The sequence below is a fragment of the Bos javanicus genome, chromosome 5 (assembly GCF_032452875.1).
Source record: "Bos javanicus breed banteng chromosome 5, ARS-OSU_banteng_1.0, whole genome shotgun sequence".
NCBI lineage: Eukaryota > Metazoa > Chordata > Mammalia > Artiodactyla > Bovidae > Bos > Bos javanicus.
Window position 1 is genome coordinate 27,124,407 of NC_083872.1, and position 24,885 is coordinate 27,149,291.

Sequence of the window (24,885 nt, forward strand, 5' to 3'; positions counted from 1 at the left end):
CAACATCAGACCAGAATCTGTTCCCTGCCTCTTTTAATAACAGTTTTAGAATAAGAACAGTTTTATCTTAAAATGTGGTACTGGTTAGGCAATGAAATAAATTAAAGATTTTCCTTTCCATGATTAAAATAACTAGTAAACCAAAGGCACAGCTTAATGACAGTCTTGCCCAACTCAGTGGTTGCCTCTAGCATCAGTTTCTGAAATAGCCATGGCAGTTACGCACTTTTTTAGTTTCCTCAAAGTGAAGAAGTGTGCTGAAGTTATGAACTTTCAAGACCACCACATAGCAAGTCAAACACCCTATTCTTCTCTGAGAAAAAAACTTGGGTAATACTAAAATAAGATGAAATAAGAACCTTCTCAATAATTTCCAAAAGGGTGGTTCCCATACACTTCCTTATTATCTGCTTTCTGAAATGACTTTGGGAACATAGTGTTCTTTAATTCATTAAGTATTAATACAGTAAGACTAAACTTTAGAACAATACCTATATTAAGCACACACTGGGTTTTCTCAATGTTTCATTTTACACAACAGATTTAACTCAAAGAAGAATATCTCAGACCACAAAATGTTTGTGTATTTTCAGCTATGTTGAAACAGAATACTGGTAACAATACATGAGGAACAAGGTATCCAGAATAAGGCTCCAAATCAAGAAACAAAAACCTCCACAGTGTAGGATTCCCTGGTGGTACAGTGTATAGGGTACATGGGTTCGATTCCTGGTCTGGAAAGACCCCACGTGCTACAGAGCAACTAAGCCAGTGTGCCCCAGCTACCGAGCCCGTGTGCTGCAAGCACAGAAGCCCGAGCGCTGCGATAGAGAGCAGCCCTCGCTCAACGCAACCAGAGAAAGCCTGAGTGCAGCAACAAAGACCGAGTGCAGCCAAAAATAAATAAATGAAAAATTTTAAAAAGAATAAAGAATGGGCACCAGAAATTTAATTTCCTTCTGTTCCAGAATGCAAGCCCTTGCTAATTCATCAGTAAGTTACGCTCTATAAAAATTCATATATATATATATACACACACATATATATATCTTGCTTCTAAACTTACTTAATTACACATTAAATACTTCCTGTTACTTAATCATCATATTTTATACCCATATGCTATGCTAAGTCACTTCAGTCGTGTCGGACTCTGTGCGACCCCATAGACGGCAGCCCCTCAGGCTCCGCCGTCCCTGGGATTCTCCAGGCAAGAACACTGGACTGGGTTGCCATTTCCTTCTCCAATGCATGAAAGTGGAAAGTAAAAGTGAAGTCGCTCAGTCGAGTCTGACTCTTCGAGACCCCATGGACTGCAGCCTACCAGGCTCCTCCGCCCATGGGATTTTCCAGGCAAGAGTACTGGAGTGGGGTGCCATTGCCTTCTCTGATTTTATACCCATAGACATGTATAAATGATAATCTATAGGGTTTCCTATATACAAACCTCCTTAAGACCTTATCCCTACAGTGCCATGTGGACTCTCTAACAGCAATCTGTAAAAATGTTTATCAAATATTTACTGTCTACTGATCCAGGTACTACACTAAGTGCTGAAGATTCAAAGAAATAGTTTTCACTGTGGAAGAGCTTGTAGTTCACTAGAGAAGAGAGAAACAGATAATTTCAAAATAACGATATAAACCTTATACTAAAAGCCATTCAAAGATTTTCCAGAACTGAAAAGGGTAATTTCTCCAGTCTAGAATTTCAGAAAAGGCCTGTTTCCTAAAGGAACCAAGATTTGGGCCAAACTTCAAAAAATGCATAGGAGTTAGCCAAGTGAAGAATGTTGGCAAGGGAAGGGTAGTTCCAGGCAAAGGGAAGACTACCAGCAGCACGAAAGAATGTAGTGGAGTGTGGGATGGTGGTGGAGGAGAGGGAGGATGTAGGTGAAGAGACGAACTTCAAAACAGATATTATTAGATGCAAGACAGATATTTAAATGACTGATTTTTTTTTAAAGGTGATGGCAGAGAGAGTATGGATAAGCACTTTCATACATCAGCCAGGGAAACAGCACGTTTCCTATATGTGTAGGGAACATTGGCAATATAGGGCATGTCTTTAAGATGTGACTAATATTTAACCCAACAAATAAGGACATGTGCCAGACACTATATTAAGCTCTGGATCGAGTTAGATATAATCCTGGCCATTGCAGAGCTTCCCAGCTTCATCATCTCACTTGGGAAGACGCAACATGAAACCAACAAGTATAATATCTGTCCTATAATGTGTATAATAAAGTGATAATAAAACACTCTATTAAGAGAAGTATTAGAGTTGGGAGGGAGAGTGTTGGAAGGGAAAAAATGGAATATACTGGTTATTCCATTTGATAATAACGAGGTAATAAAAGTCTAAAGTAGGGCAGTGGTTCCAGTAAAGAAAAAGGCATGGGTAAAAAAGTATTTAGGATTAATGGGACTTCCCAAATGGTCCAGTGATTAAGACTCCATCTTCCAATGCGGGGGATGTGGTTTTGATCCCTGGTGGAGGAGCTAAGATCCCATATGCTGGAGAACAACTAAGCCTGCACACCACAACAAAGACCCAGCACAGCCAACGATTTATTTGGGGAAAGGTCAGAGTACATAAAAATGCTCTTCACTGAAAAAAATCCAACTATGGAAAATGTCAGGCTTCCGAGGTGGCATTAGTGGTAAAGAACCTGTGTGCCAATGCAGAAGACCTGATCCCTGGGATGGGAAGATCTCCTGGAGGAGGAAATGCCAACCCACTCCAGTATTCTTGCTTGGAGAATCCTATGGACAGAGGAGTCTGGCGGGCTACAGTCCACAGGGTTGCAAAGAGTCAGACACAACTGAGGCAACTTAGCAAACACATGGAAAGAGTCATCTGAAGAGACATTCATCAAATGATTTACAACAGCAATACAAGAAACGGATTAAAATGTAAATAAACTGTTCAAGTAACCAGATGGATTACTAGGCAGTCAGCAAAATTATGATTAATTGAACTCAGAATAAATGCTTATACTATATTATTCTTTAATGATAGGGCTATATATATTACAACAACCTAGAAAAAATGCTTATGCTACATTATTACTGAACAAACCAAGAAACACATTACAGGCATACTAAGAAAGTTATGCTAGAGAAATGCATACATTAAAATTTATATCCAGTAGAGCAATTTGGGCACACCAAATCAGTGGCTGCAATGGGCAGTGCTATTAGTTTGTTTTTTTCCCTTTCTCTTTCTCATATTTTCTATAGTATAACTCTGTAACTTTTATCATTAAAAACAACTATACAGCAGGAAAAAAATTAGTCTATTCATCTTCTCATTTTTTGGTATATTAACAGTGTTCAGAAAGTATGAAGATAATTCCTTAGTGAAAGTTGCTCAGTCCTATGTGATTCTTTGTGACCCCATGGACTATACATTTGATGGAAATCTCCAGACCAGAATACTTGAGTGGGTAGGCATTCACTTCTCCAGGGGATCTTCCCAACCCACAGATTGAACCCAGGTCTCCTGCATTGCAGGCAGATTCTTTACCAGCTGAGCCACCAGGGAAGCCCCAGAATACTGGAGTGGGTAGCCTATCCCTTCTCCAGGGGATCTTCCCGACCCAGGAATTGAACCAGGGTCTCCACCATTATAGGCAGAGTCTTTACCAGCTGAGCTACCAGGGAATCCCTTAATTCCTTAAGTACAGGGCAATCTACACAAAGATGACAAAGGCTTTCACCAGTAGGTGTCACTGTAACGAAGTGATAAGATGTTTTAAAAGCCCACCCTCCAAGGGCAGAGGCTTAAGAAACAAAGATGGGCATGGATGTGCAGTATATGCACAAATTTGAAATGCAACCATTTAAAAAACTATAATTCAGATGTCTCTCCATCAACCATCATGATTCCAAAGCTACAGATTTCCCTATTTTTCATCTCCAAGAAAACCAAGGACTTGAAAATTTGATTATTAGTAAAATACTGAAGTTCTTGTAAATTCCAAGACTTTCATCTACTTCCCATCTCTCTCAACATCATTCCATAGTGAAAACTGTTTTTCAAGACAAAGAAATGAACAAGAATTGCCTTACCTTTCCTCCCAGCTCTCACCATACTGATATCCTGGGAAAGGGGATTCACTTTAACATCCCTTCCAAACTAATTATAATTACCTATTCTTATTCAAATTGTTATGATTAAAAATTCATTTAGGGAATTCCCTGGTGGTCCAGTGGCTAAGACTCTGAGTTCCAATGCAGGGGGCCCAGGTTCCATTACTGGTCAGGGAACTAGATCCATATGCTGTATCTAAGAGTTTGCATATCTCAACCAACAGTCTAAATACCTCAACTGAAGATCCTGAATGCCTCAACGAATATGGAAGACCAAAAATTCCAAGTGCTGCAATGAAGACTTGCTGTAGCCAAGTAAACAAATTTAAAAATAAAATAAAATTCATTCAAATATATATTAATATATACCAGAGGAAAGCTGTGGAGGAGGAACATAAAGGTTAAGAGAACAAAGTTGGGAATTCCCTGGAGATCAGGGGTTTGGACTCTGTACTCTCACTGCTCAGGGCCTGGGTTCACTCCTTGGTCAAAGAACTGCAAGCGGTGCGGCACGGTGAAAAAAAATTAAGACACACTGTAGATGAACTAATGGTCCAGTGGTTAAGACCCCACACTTCCAATGCAGGGGGCACAGGTTTGATCCCTGGTCAGGGAACTAAGATCCCACACACCAAGCAGTAGAGTCAAAAAAACAAAACAAAACAGATGAACACAATTAATTCTAACTAACTGTTCATATTCAACAACTGACATTTTAAATTACTGAGAGCCTCTGATGATTAAAATTAATAAAGGCCATTACATGCACTGCACATGGTACAACTGGGCAAACCTAGGTATGACTCCTGGTTTCATCACTTTCTGCCAAGGAACTTGTCTGAGCCTTCACTGGCAAAAAGGATACTGAGATAACTACGGACATTACCTAGCACTGTTCTTGGCACTTAGGAGGTGCTCAGTAAATCACTATATATTAAGAAAATGAAAGAAAGGTTAAATGTTAATTTTAATGTTGTTTTCCTCCCATCTATACATGTACCCTTACTATCCACAGTATGTTCTTTGACTTCCCTGGTGGCCCAGACAGTAAAGCGTCTACCTACAATGCAGGAGACCCAGGTTCAACCCCTGGGTTGGGAAGATCCCCTGGAGAAGGAAATGGCAACCCACTCCAGTCTTCTTGCCTGGGAAATCCCATGGACGGAGGAGCCTGCAGTCCACGGGGCCGCAAAGAGTCGGACACGACTGAGCGTACGAGGCAAGGGAGTTATAACATCAAATTCAATCATTAGTGTTTAAAATAGCAACAATAAAATACTGTAAAGCCAAGAATAAAATGCATACTAATCTAACATTTTGTTTCTACTCACTGGATTTACCACTGAAAAAGGATAATCATATTGAAGTCTTCAAATTATACGTAATTCATTAATTACGATTAAAACTCGCTTGGGGTTGATTAGTAATGCAAAAATAACTGTTCTGAATGCACAGTGTAGTTTTGAAAAGAAAAAGTGTGGACAAAATTTCATGTTTTCAGAAAATTTCCTAGATAAAATATAGCAAGGAGATGCTGTGTGACGATAAAAGCATGAAAGAATGCTGAAGCAAAGCAGAGATATACACAGTAAAGAGAAGTATCTCATACTCAAATGTCCTAGAGGCTCTCGGTAACAAGACCGAATTAATTTCTCTAGTGGGTCCCGAAGAAAAATTAATAATAGTAGCTATCTACCAAGATCCCCTCGAGGAGGAAATGGCAACCCACTCCAGTGTTCTTGCCTGGGAAATCCCACGGACAGAGAAGCCTGGCGGGCTACAGTTCATAGGGTTACAAAAGAGTGGAAGACAACGTAGCAACGAAACCACCACCACCATGTTCTAATAAAATTCCTTTTCAAAAACTTTTTATTTTATACTGGAGTATAGTTGATTAACAATGTTTTGACAGTTTCAGGTGTACAGCAAAGTGATACAGTTTATATATACATGTATCTATTCTTTTTCAAATTCTTCGCCCATTTAGCTTGTTACATAATATTGAGCAGAGTTCCCTATGCTATAGAGTAGGTCCTTGGTGGTTATTTATTTCTTTTGGCCGAGCCACATGGCACGTGGGAACTTCTTAGTTCCCTGACCAGGGACTGAACTCACAGCCTCTACAGTGGAAACGCAGTCTTAACCACTGGACCACCAAGGATGTCCTTGGTTATCTATTTTAAATACAGCAGTGTGGGACTCCCTGGTGGCGTAGTGGATAAGAACCCGCCTGCCAATGAAGGGGACACGGGTTTGATCCCTGGTACGGGAAGATTCCACATGCTGCAGAGCAACTAAGCCACATGCCACAACTACTGAGCTCACGCTCTAGGGCCCACAAGCCACAACTACTGAAGCCCACATGCGGCAGCTACCGCCTCCCGTGTGCCCAGAGCCTGTGCTCTCCAGCAGGAGAAGACACCACAATGAGAAGCTTGCGCACCACAGCTGGAGAGCAGCACCTGTTCTTAGCAACCAGAGAAAAGCCCACATGCAGGCAATGAAGACCCAGCACAAGCAAAAGTAACAAATAAATTATAAAATAAATAAATACAGCAGTGTGTACATATCAATCTCGAACTACCCAACAATCCCTTCCCCTACCCTTCTCCCCTGTGAATAAGATTATTAAAAATATAAGTAGAATAGTAATAGTAAAGTACTATTAACAGTGATGGTCGTTTAGTCACTTAGTCGTGTCCGACTCTGCGAACCCATGGACTGTATGTAGCCCACCAGGCTCCTCTGTCCACGGAATTCTCCAGGCAAGACTGCTGGAGTGGGCTGCCATTTCCTTCTCCAAAAAAGGGGCTGAATATATCAAAAATTCTACCACCCCAACAAATTATTATCTTTTTCCATCTTCCCCTCAACTACTACTTGTCTGCACAAATAAGCTTTACAAATTTGTAATCATAATACAGTAGCATTAAGCATAAAAATCTGAACCAATATTAAGAAGTAACTCTTTAGAGGCCTCCTGGCGGTCCAGTGATTAAGACGCTGCACTTCCAGGGCAGGGGGTGCGGGCTGGATCCCTGATCGGGGAACTAATATTCTACATGCTACATGGCACAGCCACAAAAAAAAAATAACTCCAGATCCATACTATCCTGAGATGCCTGAAGTGAACATGTGAATAGGCACTTACATGCTGGGTACCTTTTAATGATAGGGCTAAGTTTATGCATGAGTAATGCCCACAGTATAATTATGTAATATGATATAGTACAGCTGATATTTTAACACTCCCCCACCATAAACTGAAAGGTAACTTTTAATATAACTAAATTTCCCTTCGTCTTAATTTGTCCAGACTACTAGATAAATACTAAAAGCAGAAAACTCTCATTTATACCTAGTGTTAAAGAAATACATCACAGCGTTAAACTGTCAATGACAGTATGAGAAAAGGAAAAAAGACAGAAAAGCTACTCCATGAAAATATACAGATGCTCATTTATGCATCTATGTACTCCTTTTCCTAAATGGTTTTCTTCAACTTCTGCTTACTATGGCAATGAATAATTTAGATGTATGCATTTTACTTAATATATTTTGAGCTTTCTGTTCTCTGTTCTTTTAATATTGATTATGTAATGAACCAATCAGCAAACATACTCCTGAGGAATATTCTTATTCTAAGAAAATGACTTAAACTGAGAAAACTGTATGATCTATTATATTCTGTATTAAAAATACAGATATCTTGAAACTACTTGAGTATTTAATATGACAAAAGAGAAATAAGCTGTGGCAAACAACTTGATAAAATAGTATGCAGTAATTTAAAATCACTCCTCTGGAAGTGAAATATATAACAAGGATCCCTACTATTGTGACTATTATTTAACAAGAATGAAATGAGGTGTAAATATTAGCATGGAGTAGGTAATATTATTTGTAGTTGACATGACAATATACCTGGAAAATCACTAAAAATTACTGAAAGCAGTAAGACTGCAACATAGCCATTATAAAATTAACACACATAAACCAATATTATTGGCTGAATAATGCTTCATCAAATGGATAGACTACTTTTGTTTACCCACTGGACACTTAGATTGCTTCCACCTTTCAGCTCTCAGGAACAGTGCTGCTATTTGTGTGGATATGTGTTTTCATTTCTCTTAGAAATATACCTAGGAATAGAATCACTCACTTCATAAAATTTTAATCTAAAAAGTATAAACAATGATGTTCATCACAGCATTACTTGTAACAATGAAATTTTAGGGTGGAAAAAAAGTACATCAGTAGAGTTAAGCATATCCTAGTACTAACATCGGAGAAGGCGATGGCACCCCACTCCAGTACTCTCGCCTGGAAAATCCCATGGACGGAGGAGCCTGGTGGGCTGCAGTCCATGGGGTCGCGAAGAGTCGGACACGACTGAGCGACTTCACTTTTACTTTCCACTTTCCTGCATTGGAGAAGGAAATGGCAACCTACTCCAGTGTTCTTGCCTGGAGAATCCCAGGGATGGGGGAGCCTGGTGGGCTGCCTTTTATGGGGTCACACAGAGTCAGACACGACTGAAGTGACTTAGCAGCAGCAGCAGCAGCAGCACTAACATACCATGAAATTTCCATACAATCATTTAAAATGATGATATTTATTATTTATGAAAAATGTATATGATATACTGTTCAGTAAAAATAATATTATGAAGCACTATAAAGAGTATAATACTATTTTAGTATTAATAAAATATATAGACTTCTTTGTAAATTGTACACAAAGGTCAAAAACATGGCTGGAAGGATGATTACCAAAATTTCAACAACGATTATCTTTGAATAGTTAAAGTTCAATTAATTTTTACTTTATTTTCAGAATTATTTTTATTGTTTAATGTTTTTACCAATACCACTTCAACAAGTTACTTAAAAATATATTTAGGGAGTTTCCTGGTGGCCTAGTGGTTAAGATTCCAAGCTTTCATGGCCTTGGCCTGGGTTCAGTTTCTGGTTGGGGAACTAAGATCACACAAACTGAGCAGCATGGCCAAAAAAAAAAATTAAATTAAAAATATTTTTTCCTATCATCAAAGGTAATGCTCAAAATCCTTCAAGCTAGGCTTCAACAGTAAGTGAGCTGAGAACTTCCAAATGTACAAGCTGGATTTAGAAGAGGCAGAGGAATCAGAGATCAAATTGCCAACATTTGCTGGATCATAGAGAAAGCAAAGGAATTCCAGAAAAACATCTACTTCTGGTTCATTGACTACATGAATGAAGTCATGTGGATCACAACAAACTTTGGAAAACTCTTAAAAAAGAGATGGGAATACCAGACCACCTTACCAGTTAGAACTGGACGTGGAACAATGGACTAGTCCAAAATTTGGAAAGAGTACATCAACACTGTATATTGTCTCCCACCTTATTTTATTTAACTTCTATGTAGAGTATATCATGCAAAATGCCAGGCTGGATGAATCATAAGCTGGAATCAAGATTGCTGGGAGAAATATCAACAACCTCAGACATGTAGATGATACCACTGTAATGGCAGAAAATGAAGAGGAACTAAAGAGCCTCTTGATGAGGGTGAAAGAAGAGAGTGAAAAAGCTGGCTTAAACCTCAGCATTCAAAAAACTAAGATATGGCATCTGGTCCCATCACTTCATGGCAAACAGAAGGGGAAAACAAGGAAATGGTGACAGATTTTTTTTCTTGGGCTCCAAAATCACTATGGATGGTGACTGCAGCCATAAAATTAAAAGATACTTGCTCCTTACAAGGAAAGCTATGACAAACCTAGACAGTTTATTACAAAGCAAACATCACTTTGCTGACAAAGGTATGTATAGTCAAAAGCCACGGTTTTTCCACTAGTCATGTATGGATGTAAGAGTTGGACCATAAAGAAGGCTGAGGACCAGGACCAAAGAATTGATGCTTTGAACTGTGGTGCTGGAGAAGACTCTTCAGAGTCCCTTGGACGCCAAAGAGATCAAACCAGTCAATCCTAAAGGAAATCAACCCTGAACATTCACTGGAAGGAATGATGCTAAAGCTCCAATACTTTGGCCAACTGATGTGAAGAGCCAACTCACTGGAAAAGACCCTGATGCTGAGAAAGATTGAGGGCAGAAAGAGAAGGGGTGACAGAATGAGATGGTCAGACACCAGCATCACCCACTCAAGGGACATGAGTTTGAGCAAACTCCAGGACTAAGTGAAGGACAGGGAAGCTTGGCATGCTGCACGCAGTCCATGGAGTTGCAAAGAGTCGGACATGACTAAGTGAATGAACAAGTTTTCTAATTTTAGCTCTAGAGATCTCTATAAAGTGAATGCTTTGAATTTTCCCATTTTCCATACTGAACTGTAATTTACATAGCAGTCCTTTGTGAGCAACCAGTGTTTTCCCTTTAGATAAGTTATTCTGTATCCATAGGTTTGTGCTACCAAACATGCTCTGTATAAAGAAAAACAGAGGTGGTTCCTGCCCTGTTCCTGTAGGCATTTAAGATCTAAAACACTGACATACCTAAAATTGTACAGAGAACAGCTACCAAATGTCTCAGATATCTGTATGTACTTGTACACTTAAGAATCTACACTACCACAAAGAATTGAGAAGAATATAATCATCATCCTTGCTCTGTAGATGAACAGAAGTCAAGAAATTCCAAAATCACTAACTTAAGTTGGTTCAGCCCTAACCAGTGCCTCAATTTTCTACTCTCCTTTTGCAACAGAAGATCGAAACAAGTGAGTTTACACACACAATCAAAACAATCATTAATTGATAAAACCACACAGTTTAGCAGCAATTTTTTAAAATTGCTGAGGGCAGACAAATTTTATGAGCTTTAATATTTGTAATATATCATTTTGTGAACTGGGATATGGGTAAAAAAAAAATCCATTGTATTATCCTTTAAACCTGCCTAGATGTCCTAAATTATTTCACAATCATTTTTGAAGGGGTGGGCTTTTTTGGGGTGAGGGGGTGAGATAGGTGAGACAGGAATTAGCTGAGAGTAAAAAAGAAAGTAAAACCAAGTTCTAGAAAGGTAAAAGGAAAAAATAAAATTGTCTTAACGTACAGAAAACCAAACAACTCAAGAACACAGGGACAGAAAAATAACTCGTTGAAACAAAAATTAAGAAACCTAATTATCATTGGTCAACATAGTGTTCATCAAGAATGTTTTTCTAGCAAACAGTCTACACCAAGTTTATAACCAAGCCAACAAGAGATAAAGGAAGAGAAAATTTATGGGTAATTCAACTACTGTTTTTACCAGAATGGTTTATGAAAGAACAAAGCATACTGTCTGGAGTTTACTTCCTTTTTTGTAGTTATTGTAGTTTATTGACTACACCAATGGGAAAGAAAGAACGCAAAGATCTTAGACACAACTTTAAAGAGCAGCCTTCAGCTAAGTAATCAAAATCCTACTTTTAACTGAATGGGAGAACAGAACTTCTATTGAGATATGGGCACTAATGTGTGTTGAGGATCAATATTATGTTATCTACCTCATTTAATCCTAGTAATTCTGTGAGGCTAAATATTATACTAACCCTCTTGTATAGAGGAGAGGATGAAGAACTTCCCCTAAGTCATGCAGCCAGTTAAGCAGCAAAGCTATGATCTTGATCCTGGCATGTCACACCCCTGTCCATACTAAGCATCTCACTCAGGACACACTTTTTCTTTCACAAAGGATTTTCAAGTACTGCTAGTTTCAGAACTGGACTTATTTCATCCAGCTAAACTGTTTCACCTTATACAACACAGGACATGAGATGTGTTCATCTGCAAAAACAATATTTAAAACAAAACCCCACCGTATTTTGGCTCTAAGATCCCACTTATAGTCAGTCATCTATTTCTCATCCAAAATAGTACTAACTAAACAGAATAACTTTCCAACAACTGTTCCCAATCTCTCAATAATTTTGTGGATTTTTATATTGTACTTTCAAATAGTCTTTTCATCTTCCCTCCTAACAGCAGCATAACAAAAAAAAAAAAAGTTCTCTTCAGCAAGCGCTTGAATTTGTTCATAGTACCAATGCCTCACAGGAGGTTGAGATTAGAAATAGGGGTAGTGGGGAGGGGATATAAGAAAACAGGAGACATGACACAATATGACTCATTCATAAACACACCTATTCATGTGCAGCAGTAGGTTTCATCATCAACTTCCATTTCAGGTTTCAGAATGCAACTGCAAGGGCCTGATGGTGCTGTTTGAACCAGAACTAGAAAAAGCCTCTAAACCTGACTTCTGAACAGAAGCCTATGTTTTCCAGACATAACCTTTAATTGGGTTGGCCAAAGTTTGTTCAGGTTCTTCCATCACATCTTATGGAAAAACCCAAACAAACTTTTTGGTCAACTCAAAATTTTGGTTTTCCTCTACATACAATACTGTAGAGCATACTGAGCACAATGCCAAGTATGTCCAAACAATCCTCTACAGTGGCCCTGGGATGTCTTCCTTTTACGAGGGGGTTTTCAGATGATGCAACATTAGTAATCCTACAGTGACATTGTTATCAAGAGAATCATTCTGGACAAAGTTATCTATAATACTGAGGTTTTACGGGGCTTAAAAAAAAAGTCTGCTTTAAGTTTGATGCTTAGCTTTTTGGAAATGGACAAATCTCTTGGCTGGTACCACTTGTATTTAATATTATTTTTTAAAACATTTATTTGGCTGTGCTGAGTCTTAGTTACGGCACATGTGATCTTTAGCTGAGGCATGTGGGATCTAGTCCCCAACCACAAGTTGAACTCGGGCTCCCTGTCCTGGGAGCATAGAGTACCAGCCTCTGGACCACCAGGGAAGTCCCAGTGCCCCTTTTATTTATTTAATATTTATTCATTTAATAAATATGTATTTATTTATTTATTTATTATAGCACAGGCTCCAGGGCAAGTGGGCTTCAGTAGTTGTGGCTCCTGGGCTCTAGAGCACAGGCTCAACAGTTGTGGTGCATGAGTTTAGCATGTGGGATCCCCCCTGGATCACGGATGGAACCTATGTCCAGTACATTGTCAGGTGGATTCTTTACCACTGAGCCACCAGGGAAGCCCCAGTACCACTTTAAACAGCATCAAATTCCTTTGCAAGCAAAGCAATGATTAAAACCAAACAGTCCATGGAGTAATAATTTTCAATACTAAGAAAGTAGTACTGGAAATGAAGGTGCCTATTTCATATAATCTCTATTGCATGTGCCTATTTCTTAAAAGTTTAAATGCCTAGTTCTTAAATTTTAATGGTAAGACACATCTGGATAATGTAATAAAATAATATTTTATAATACCTCCATCCCAGTTATTCTAATAAAATTTTAAGACTTTAATTAGTCATCATGATGTTTTCAGGAATAAATCAAAGACCTATTAGTAATTAAAGTCTGGATGCATCTGAATTTCACATTTCAGTTAAAAATAATACAATGTGATCATATATTAGTGCTTTTATTAAGATAGCTCTGATCAGGTATTTGACTAAAAGATTAATTACACCAAGATACCTGGCCATGCTACAATTTCCTAAACCTCTATATGAACTAAAGAGCAGGATATCCAATATGGGATAAAAGGACAATTTGTCATTTTCTGGGGCTCAGAGGGGTCAATGAATCAATTCCAAAAAGGGAAATGCTTGCCAGCAACAAGCCATCTTTGCTTTCTGTGGTCATTTGTGTATAAGGAATCAAAATAAGAAGGTAAGCAATTACCAGTTACCTAAGCATGATTTATCTTTAAAAGTACCAAGAGGTCCAGAAGTTAAGACTCTGCTTCCACTGAAGGGGGCCCAGGTTCAATCCCTGGTCAGGGAACTAGATCCTCTGTGCTGTGACTAAGAGCTCACATACTATAACTAAAGATATCATGTGCTCCAAAGAAGACCTGGAATAGCCAAATAAATAAATATTAATAGATAAATAAGTGAATTTTTTAAAAAGGAAGGAAATCCTGTCACATGCTGCAATATGGATGAGCTTAGAAGACATTATGCTAAATGAAATAAGCTTGTTGTAAAAAGACAAATACTGTATGATTCCACTTGTACGGTATACCTAAAGTAGTCAAATTCATTGAAATACAAAGTAGAATAATGACTGCAAAGGTCTGGGAAAGAAGGGGAAATAAAGATCTTAAGAGGTATAGACTGTGTATCAATTTTGTAAGATGAAACAGTTTTGGGAATCTGTTGCATAACAACCTGAATATACCTACCACTACTGACCTGTTCACTTAAGAAAGGGTTAAGATGGTAAATTTTATGTTACATGGTTTTTTTCCTAAAAATACTTACTTAGGGACTTCCCCGGTGGTCCAGTGGTTAAGAATCTGCCTTGCAACTCAAGGAAAATGGATCTGATCCCTGGCTGGGGAACTAAGATCCCACATGCCACAGAGCAATGATCCCAAGCACTGCAATGACAGAGCCCATCTGCCACATCTACTGAGCCCGTGCACCACAATTAGAGAGTCTATGTGCCTCAATGAAAGATCCCACCCACATGACTCAACTAAGATCTGACACAAACAAATAAATAAGAAAAAAAAAAATCAGTTAAAAAAAAAATTACATTGCCTTGCATATTCTTTCATTTTAAACAATTTTCCCCTAAAACTACATAAATGCCAGGGATTTAATAGTGACCAAAGAAAAACATCATTAAGTACATCAAAAAATTTATACAAATCTCTTCCCTCTTGCCATGCATCTGTTTTTACAAACTTGAACCAAAATTATAGGTAAAAACAGTTAAAGTATTTAAAGGGCAGGACAACATTTTTAATTAAAAATTAACAACCTGACAATACATGACACAGGACAAGAAGACTAATTTAAATCCAAAATACTGTGGGGCCCTATTATCTCATATATTTTGCTGTAACTCTCAGGATTAGTTGTGAAAACTGTTTGTATGGTTAGTTGTTCAGTCATATCCAACTCTTTGCAATCCCAACAACTGCAGCCCACCAGCCTCCTCTGTCAGGCAAGAATATTGGAGTGGGTCACCACTCCAGTAGGATCCCCTGCTTCTCCAGGGGATCTTCCCAACCCAGGGATCAAACCCAGGTCTCCCACATTCCAGGTGGATTCTGAACTGGTCCCCCCTAAAATGCATTAAGTGTAGGTAACTATAGCACAACAGGAACTGGAGCTCCAAGAAGGCAAGAGACAACATCATCTGTTTCAATGAATTCCAAGAGCCTATACACATTTGATATACAATAAATGCTCAATAAATTTCAATAAACTTATCTATGAAAGAGGCATCAAAAATTAGAACCCACTTCCACTTAACACTTTTGCATCTAATTCTTAAGCCTTGTAGGGAGCAGTTATATTACTAAGTACACTGGTGTTCAGTAAATGCCTATGTAAGTTAACTGAACCGTGAGTATTACTGCATTTCTTAACAGCATTTAAGAATAAATAAGGAGGCCATTCAAAACATAATAATGCCAACAGATAATCTTTTAAAAGAATCCCAAAAGAAAAACATTTCTTGACGATATAAAAAATTTTCAAATAGTTTCCAGAGTTACAGGCTTTTTACCTTCATTAATACAAATGGGATGAATAAAGATTCAAAAAATAAAAAAAAAAAAGACAAGTGGTCTATATACATTTAAAGTACATTTTCCTTCACAAGTGCAAGAAACTGCCAAAGAATCCTAAGCAGATTACTTTCAGATGTATCACCAGTGAGAAATATTATGCATTGTCTATCTAGGGCCTGGACAAAATCAGGCCCTAATACAGTTTCTCAAAGGTTTTTTTAGGACTTCGCTGGTGGTCCAGTAGTTAAGAATCTGCCTGCCAACACAGGGGACATGGGTTCAATCTCTTGGGGAACTAGATCCCACATGCTGAGGGGCCACTAAGACCACGCACCACAACTACTGAGCCCCGAACCCTAGAGCACACGCTCTGCAACAAACAAGAGAAGTCACCACAATAAGCCTGCACACAGCAACTTGAGTAGCCCCACTTGCCGCAACTAGAGAAACCCCACGCACAGCAACCAGCCCAGCTCAAAATACATAATTTTTTTTAAAAAAAGGTTGTTAAACCATATCCCCTAGTATATCAAGAGATATACATACACTATTTAATCAGAAATATGAGAGCTGAAGGAAGGCACCGAAAGGAAATTTTCAGAATAAAATGGAAAATAGTAGGGACAATAAGGAGAAAGTTTGCTATAAAAATGTCTCAAGTCCATCAAGGAAAAAATTAGGAACAATCAGGGAAACATATCACATCTTCCTAGTAGGGGGAAAAAAAAAGGAGGGTTGGGTAATGTGCTGTGCTGTGCTTAGTCGCTCAGTCGTGTTCGACTCTGTGACCCAATGGACTGCAGGCCGCTGGGATCCTCTGTCCATGGAGATTCTCCAGGCAAGAATACTGGAATGGGTCGCCATGCCCTCCTCCAGAGGATCTTCCCAACCCAGCGATCGAACGCAGGGTTCCCCCATTGCAGGCATATTCTTTACTGAGGCGCCAGAATAATACTCTCACGCCAATATAACACAGAGGACCTTCATGCTTTCAAACAACTGATTATGAAAATCTCTGACTTCTCTTTTACCATCTTGCTCCTTCCTTCCTTAATGTACTCATATTGTTGATTATTTACATTACATTTAATTACAGATTAAATAAATTCAAATTAATAGATCTTGTTATAACAATTCTGATCCATAACAATGTTTATGAAAAGGCTGTTGATTTAACCATGCTTTTTGCTTCTTTTTTTTTTTCCTATTTTTTGTCTTAAGTTACAAATTTAACTCTTCAAAATAACTGAATTGGGTCAAAAAACAAATCCATTTTTCTACGAGAGAGCAGTGGTGTAGTGGAAATGATACTGATCTGAAGTCAAAAGACCTGTCACTGTAAATTTTGTCAATGACCTCTGACAAGTCACTGAGTCTTTCTACACCTTAGGTTGTCAGAAGGAGAGTACTGGAGGGGAAGAGGGTTTCCAACTCCAGCCATCTTCAAGTTTAACTGCTATTAACATGGAGAGTTTGGTTTAATTACAATATGTTTGCAAAGAGCTATAACTTCTAAGCAATCCAAACAGTGTCAAGTTAATGAAGAACACATGGAATAATCTGAAAAGCTCCATCTCAATAGCATTTTACCTTATCTGGATTACTTGCAGCAGACATTTGATTTACTATGAAAACCATTAAAATTTTTTTTCTCAGAAATGTAGATTTTTTTTGCTTTGCTTTTGTTTTGGTTTGGCTGCACCTCGAAGCACGACCAGTGATTGAACACAGGCCCACAGCAGTGAAGGCCCTGGGTACCAACCACTGGACCTCCAGGGAATTCCTGCAGACATGCAGATTTTTAACTGATTCTCTCATCTCATAAAGGGCACATCTTTGTCTTGACCTGGGTATTTTATATTTTAACCCCTTCTTCGAAATCATTAAATTATTTATTTTGTACACGTTAAATTATTCATTTTGTATACAGGTATAGGGTGAGAAAGATTCAGAGTAAATCAGATAGGTACACCCAAACTTGTGAAACAAGTAATATTGCCAGAGCTTAAAAAGCACTGGAGCAGAAGTACAAATTCAAATTATAGTCCAGATTTACAACCAACTCTGAAGGAAAAAACTTTCTTCAGAAACTTTTTCAGGGTCTTCTAAAGGGACCAATTCTTAAAACCTAGCATGGCATTAACAATGTAGTCACAGCGTGGACATATACCTTTTAAATAATGCTTCAGTGCTACAGATCTAATATAATAATGTTAAATGTTAGGGATAATACTATTTTGACATCAGTTCAGTTCAGTTGCTCAGTCGTGTCCGACTCTTTGCAACCCCATGAATTGCAGCACACCAGGCCTCCCTGCCCATCACCAACTCCCGAAGTTCACTCAGACTCAGGTCCATCGAGTCAGTGATGCCATCCGGCCATCTCATCCTCTGTCAGCCCCTTCTCCTCCTGCCCCCAATCCCTCCCAGCATCAGAGTCTTTTCCAATGAGTCAACTCTTCGCATGAGGTGGCCAAAGTGCTGAGTTTCAGCTTTACCATCAGTCCTTCCAAAGAACACCCAGAACTGATCTCCTTTAGAATGGACTGGCTGGATCTCCTTGCAGTCCAAGGGACTCTTCAAGAGTCTTCTCCAACACCACAGTACAAAAGCATCAATTCTTTGGCGCTCAGCTTTCTTCACAGTCCAACTCTCACATCCATACAGGAGACAGGGATCAAGACCATCCCCATGGAAAAGAAATGCAAAAAAGCAAAATGGCCATCTGGGAAGGCCTTACAAATAGCTGTGAAAGGAAGAGAAGCGAAAAGCAAAGGAGAAAAGGAAGATATAAGCATCTGAATGCAGAGTTCCAAAGAATAGCAAGAAGAGAAAAGAAAGCCTTCCTCAGAGATCAATGCAAATAGAGAAAAACAAAAGAATGGGAAAGACTAGAGATCTCTTCAAGAAAATGAGAGATACCAAGGGAACATTTCATGCAAAGATGGGCTCCATAAAGGACAGAAATGGTATGGACCTAACAGAAGCAGAAGATATTAAGAAGAGGTGGTAAGAATACACAGAAGAACTGTACAAAAAAGATCTTCACGACCCAAATAATCACGATGGTATGATCACTGACCTAGAGCCAGACATCCTGGAATGTGAAGTCAAGTGGGCCTTAGAAAGCATCACTACGAACAAAGAGAGTGGAGGTGATGGAATTCCAGTTAAGCTATTCCAAATTCTGAAAGATGATGCTTTGAAAGTGGTGCACTCAATAAGCCAGCAAATTTGGAAAACTCAGCAGTGGCCACAGGACTGGAAAAGCTGAGTTTTCATTCCAATCCCAAAGAAAGGCAATGCCAAAGAATGCTCAAACTACCGCAAATTTGCACTCATCTCACGCTAGTACAGTAATGCTCAAAATTCTCCAAGCCAGGCTTCAGCAATATGTGAACCATGAACTTCCTGATGTTCAAGCTGGTTTTCGAAAAGGCAGAGGAACCAGAGATCAAATTGCCAACATCCGCTGGTCATGGAAAAAGCAAGAGAGTTCCAGAAAAACATCTATTTCTGCTTTATTGACTATGCCAAAGCTTTTGACTGTGTGGATCACAATAAACTGTGGAAAATTCTGAACGAGATGGGAATACCAGACCACCTGACCTGCCTCTTGAGAAATCTGTATGGAGGTCAGGAAGCAACAGTTAGAAATGGACATGGAACAACAGACTGGTTCCAAACAGGAAAAGGAGTATGTCAAGGCTGTATATTGTCACCCTGCTTATTTTGACATACCTTCCATAAGAAATATGAAAAATACGCTTGTTTTTCAATTAAACGGCAAACTGAAAAATTTCAACTATTATCTATTAATGTTTATCCAATCAGTAACTTACAAAATATTATGTAATACAGCCTTTCTACAGGTGTTCCTCTTACATTTAAAATATTTTCGAGGGAAAACAAAACAATTAGAACCAAGAAATGAGCAGAACTACGTTTTTAGTGCCAACATTTATATGCTACTTTACAATATAGAATAATTAAAGGGAAAGGGAGATCTGAGAATAGAACAGATACTAAATTTTTCCAAAACACTAGGCACCCTTGTGCTCTTGTTATTTAATTAAGAACTAAAAGGACCACATTACACAATGCAGTGTGATTTAACAATGACGTCACTGACAGAAAGCCACTAGAATAAATAGGAGCAACTGAAAAAGTCTCAAGACTGTCTTCTCAGTCTTTCCAAATCAATCAAGGCACCTAGATTTTAAAGGAGATCTTTTCTACTTACACTGAACTCATTTAAATTACAGTTATAAAATCACACTAAAGAAAGCAAATGATGCTGAAACACGATGTTATAGTCAATAAAAGTATATTATTTTAAAATAGAAAATTCTCTTGTATGACCCTTTGCACTAACTAGAATGATAATTCTGGACACATTTAAACCAACTAAACCTACTTAACACTCATGTTCAAGTGAACTATTTTGTTCTGTTAACAAAATAGGTCTCAGCAATCTGACCCCAAGTTTAGCGACACTGTTGGCAAACCAACTCTGGTATCGCATTCAACTTAACTTCTAAGAGGAGACATTTTCCCGACCCCAATAAAACTAAGCAGATGTGAAATTTTTATTTTTAGTGTCTGAAATTTGCTTCATGAGTGAATTATAGCCATCAAGGAAATATGTTTTATTCTCTTGCCAAAGCCCAGTCCCGCACTCTTTATTAGGCAGAACTCCCACGAAGTCATCCAAACTAAGTCTTTCAAAACTGGCCCCTCCTCAACCTTGGGGAAGAGTTTTTTGAACTTAGCCGGGGCTGAGAAACAAATCTGAAGCTTGAAGCTTAAAAAACAAAACAACCCAGAACCGAGATCAGAGCGTGTAACTACCAAATGAGAGGAAAGAGTGTTGATAAAAGAATAAAGGGGACAGGGTGTTAGTTAAAAAAAAAAAAGGAAAAGCTGCTCACTTAAAAAATAACAAGAACTAAGAGCCAAAAGATCCCCACGTTACTGAGTGGTCCTTTCTTCACTATCACCCACCAGCGGCAGAACTGAAAACAGGAACACTAAGATGGGCGGCTGATTTGGGGTCTAAGTTTGTGCCTTTGCCTGTATATTCAAGTAAACAAATAAACATAATAAAAGTCAACAAGAGAACTTAGAAAAGTTTTAAAAGATGACTTTTAAAAACAATAAATGTGGAAATTCCCTGGCAGTCCAGGGGCTGGGACTCTTCCATTTCACTGCTAGAGGTGGGGGGTGGGGATGTAAGGGTTCAATCCCTATTTAGGGAACTAGGATCCTACAAGAAGCCACGTGGTAGGGCCCCAAAAAGACTAAATCTATTAAGTGACATAGAAGCTGCAGTCTTCCACAACCATTTAAAAATAATGTTTCCCTTTACAGAATGCTATCTACTTACCTATCTTACAACATGAATTCATATTCATGGCTCTTTCCACTACATCATACTGCCAAGAGGCTGAGTTTTTCTAATAAAATAACTGTATACCAGAAAAACAGGTAAAATGAGAGACTTTGTAGCAGCCAGGCAACAGCTAAAGAGCACTAAGCTTCCAGGAAATGACTGCATTATCTTTCATTAAGGCTGAAGTCAGATCAATTGAAGGGGAAAAAACGTTGCACAACTATGACTAACCAGAAAGGAGGAAACACGTATCTTCAAAAACCACTATGAATAAAGCAATCTCAACTCTCACAAAATGGCCTTTCAGAGCTTCATTCTCTTCTTAGTGAATGTCAAGCTGTTACTATCTTAAAAAGACATGTGTTTTCTAGAGCTCAGAGGCCATCAATAACAGCTAGGAAGGTAGCCCTATTCTATGACAAAGTAAATGGCAGACTTCCCCAGACCATGATTTAGCAATGAAAGTGTCTCATAACTGTTCCTTAGAGCTCCAGTTATAAACCGTTTACACATTGCAAGGATCCAAATTAATACTATCTACAACAATCTCAATAACTTAAGAGCAAAGAGAAAACACACACACAAACGTAGATTACCCAGAAAGTGTCTAATTTTCCAAGCTGTTAGGTTCAGTTTTTATTAAACTTTTCCCATTTCTACTCACATAATTTTTGGCCTATAAACACTTGCCAGCTCTATAGCCTTAAATTTCAAAGTAACAAAAGATATCTTTTCCAAAAGATTTTTAACAATTTAAAGGATGTCCCAAGTTAAAATTAATAGGTAATGAATGCTCCAGACTAGAACAGCAAGTAGTCTCATAACGTATGTGCTTCCCAGTATCTCAAAGTCCTTATCTGGAAAATAAGGCAGGCGTATGAGATGATTCCTAAGGTCTCTTTCAGCTCTAAGCTTCTATTTTAAGATCTCCAATTCACTAAGAAAATTTCTGTCTGTTAAGGCTCAAAATGTAGTAATTTTAAACATACAAGTGGTGAACTTGAGCAGACCTCCCCACCACAGATTTTCCTCAACTGCAGGAGGCAGGAAATATGGTTGCCTATTTGTTACCCTCTCTTACATAAGAGCCAATCTAAACAGAATAAGAACTCTATAATAAAAGTAAACAATTAACAAATCCACAGATACACCAACAGAAGTAGAAGTTCAGTGGTATTAAACTACTTCTCATAATTTCTATATATCATCCCAGAATATAAAGATGCCTATGTATCCTAATGTGCTTCATTCAAGATTAGTTCTATCACCATGATCATTAAAGATTAGTTCTATCACCATGAAATTTAAAATGATAAGCTCTAAATAAATTCTTACAGTTTTAAACAGATTTTAAATTTCAAATTAACCAATACTAGTAAAATATAGTTCAAAATATATGACTGAATAGTGTCAACTGATTCAACATACATTCCAATATATACACCTCCTTCCTTGACAATTCTCTTTCCCCCTCAAAGTCCTTACTTCTAATTCCTTTCCACTCCATCTCCCACTCTGTGCCCCACTTCTGTTCTCTTCCACCTTTCAACCATACGCTACTTTCAAAGCAGTCTAGAAAGTGGCTCTCTAATCTAGAAAGTATTAGAATCACTACCTAGGAGGCTTAAGAAACAAAACAAAAGAAAATCACCTAGGAAGCTTATTAAAAATACACATTAATACTTTCAAGCTAAGTAGGAGTTGAAAAAATTAAACCTCAAAGGGTAGGCTCTTCTGGTTAACTAAAAGATTAACCAGGGAACTTATTTTGTTGAAGTCCTTTGGAATCCATCAGTTTTCCCCTGCTTACAGTTTGTGAGAAATATCTGATGATTTAATAACTGCCCTACAGATAAGTTTATAATCCATTCCTGTCTGCAGAGAAGAACCCTCAAGCCAAATAAGGCCCTTAAGGTAAGAATATTTTATATTTTTAAAAGGTTGCAAAAACAAAAAAGTACACGTAATTGAGAACTTATGTGGCCCATAAGGCCTAAACTATTTACTATCTGGCCCTTTACAGAAAAAGTTTGCCCACTCTTGTACTGTAGTACCAGGCACTGAATGTACAGAGACCCCAAAGACACTGCCCAGAGATGCTCCTTTCTGGACAGAGTAACTGAAGAGGAAAAAGTTTTATTAAGTCAGCTCCAAATGACTTAGAATCATTGCTATTTCTCTAACTGACTTGCCCTCAGAAGTACTGCCCTCAAAAGATTCTACTCCCTCTTCTTTAGACTCAATGGTTTCAGCTGAGATGCTAAGTAGCTCTAGAGATAAATGCAAAAGATCTCAAGTCTTACCTGAGGCATTTGCTATCGCCAAGGGCAGGCTTGGAAGCTGGTGCACCTGGATTCCTGAAGCACCCAATGCACTGAGGTTAATGGTCTGGAGGCCAGGCATGGAGGAGAGCTGAGCAGCATTCACAGTGACTGTGCCGGCAGGGATGGAGGCAGCTGAGGCAATAGGTGTAAGGGTGGTACTGCTGCTGCTGGTCTGCCCCAAAGAAACACCCTGCATTGGGGCCAAGGTGATTGTCTGGGCTTGTGGGTTCTGAACTTGGAGGTTCTGCAGCTGAAGAGTCTGCCAGCTGACCTGTCCATTGGGCCCCACTGTTGGTGTCCGGATGATGATGGGGCCAGAGTTTGGAACAGCCTGAAGCTGAAGGTTCTGGAGGGTTTCCTGGGTGATAGCTTGAGTTGTAAAGGTCTGCCCTGACAATGGGGCGGCTTGGAGGGCCTGAAGGGCCTGTCCCCCTTGAACCAGCTGAGGCTGGATGAGAATTTGTTGTTGTTGCTGTGTCTGCTGGTTTTGCTCTCCCTCTTTTTGTTGACTTGCTTGCAGTGAACCTCCAGATGTCTGGTTCTGCTGGATGTTCAGAGTATCAGATCCCTGCAGCCCGCTGACCCTCTGGGGTGTCTGGCTCTGAGAGCTGGTCCCTGCTGATCCGCTGGTGGTAAAGTTCATAATTCCCATGTTGCTGGTGGTAGTAGTTGTTGAGTAGCTATTGGCATTGGTGAAAAAGGAGCTGGAACTGGCTTGTGAAGATACCAAACTGGCAGAACTGATGGCAGTCCCTGAGGTGACAGGCTGTGAGCCACTCTCCTGGGACCCAGAGCTGCTGATCGTGACTGCCTGAGAGCTAGGAGTCAAGGTAGCTGCAGAAACGCTGTTGACAGGCAGCAAGGTAATATTCCCATTCAGGGCCACTGGTACGTTGGTCACATACTGAGTCTGTCCTGAGAGTACATTATTAGCCAGGCCTTGAAGGGGGACAGCCTGCTGGAGTAGGTTTGGCATAGCAGCAATGATGTTGCCTCCACTTCCTCGGTTTGTGATGATCTGTTGGTTTGCACCTGGTATGATCTGTATCTGACCTGAACCATCCTGCTGCACTTGGGCCCCAGTGGCAGCAAACTGCAGCTGTTGCCCATCAACGGTCTGGAACTGTGGGATTACTTGATACTGAATATTAGGCATCACTCCAGGTAGTCCGGTCAGGACTTGCTGGTTCTGAAGGTTGGAAGTGGCAGCCACAACATACTGCCCACCGGAGACCGTGCGATTCTTGGAAGACTCACTGCCATTGTTGCCGTTGGTACTGCTGCCACTCTGTTCCTTCGAGGTAGGGGTAGCCCCAGAGGAGGAAGAGATGATCTGCCAGCCATTGGCACCCTGGGAAAGTTGTGTGGCTGTGAGGTCAAGCTCACCTGTGCCCCCTGACTGGCTTGGGCCCTGGGAGTTGTTGCTGTTTTCATTGGGTGACTCAATTCTGCTGCAAGTTGCTGCCAGCAGAGCCAAAGGGGATGGCTGGGATTCCTGGCCAGAAATA

The 24,885-nt window shown here is 39.3% G+C and overlaps 1 protein-coding gene across 2 annotated transcripts in view; it reads right to left on the bottom strand.

Annotated features, from left to right (window-relative positions):
* The window catches only part of SP1 (Sp1 transcription factor), a 44,477-nt gene that overhangs the window by 17,955 nt on the left and 1,637 nt on the right, over positions 1-24,885 (bottom strand). For both annotated transcript variants that reach the window (XM_061415921.1, XM_061415922.1), the window contains exon 3: positions 23,357-24,872. In XM_061415921.1, the coding sequence (XP_061271905.1) occupies positions 23,357-24,872 (1,516 nt within the window). The remainder of the gene's footprint in view (positions 1-23,356; positions 24,873-24,885) is intronic.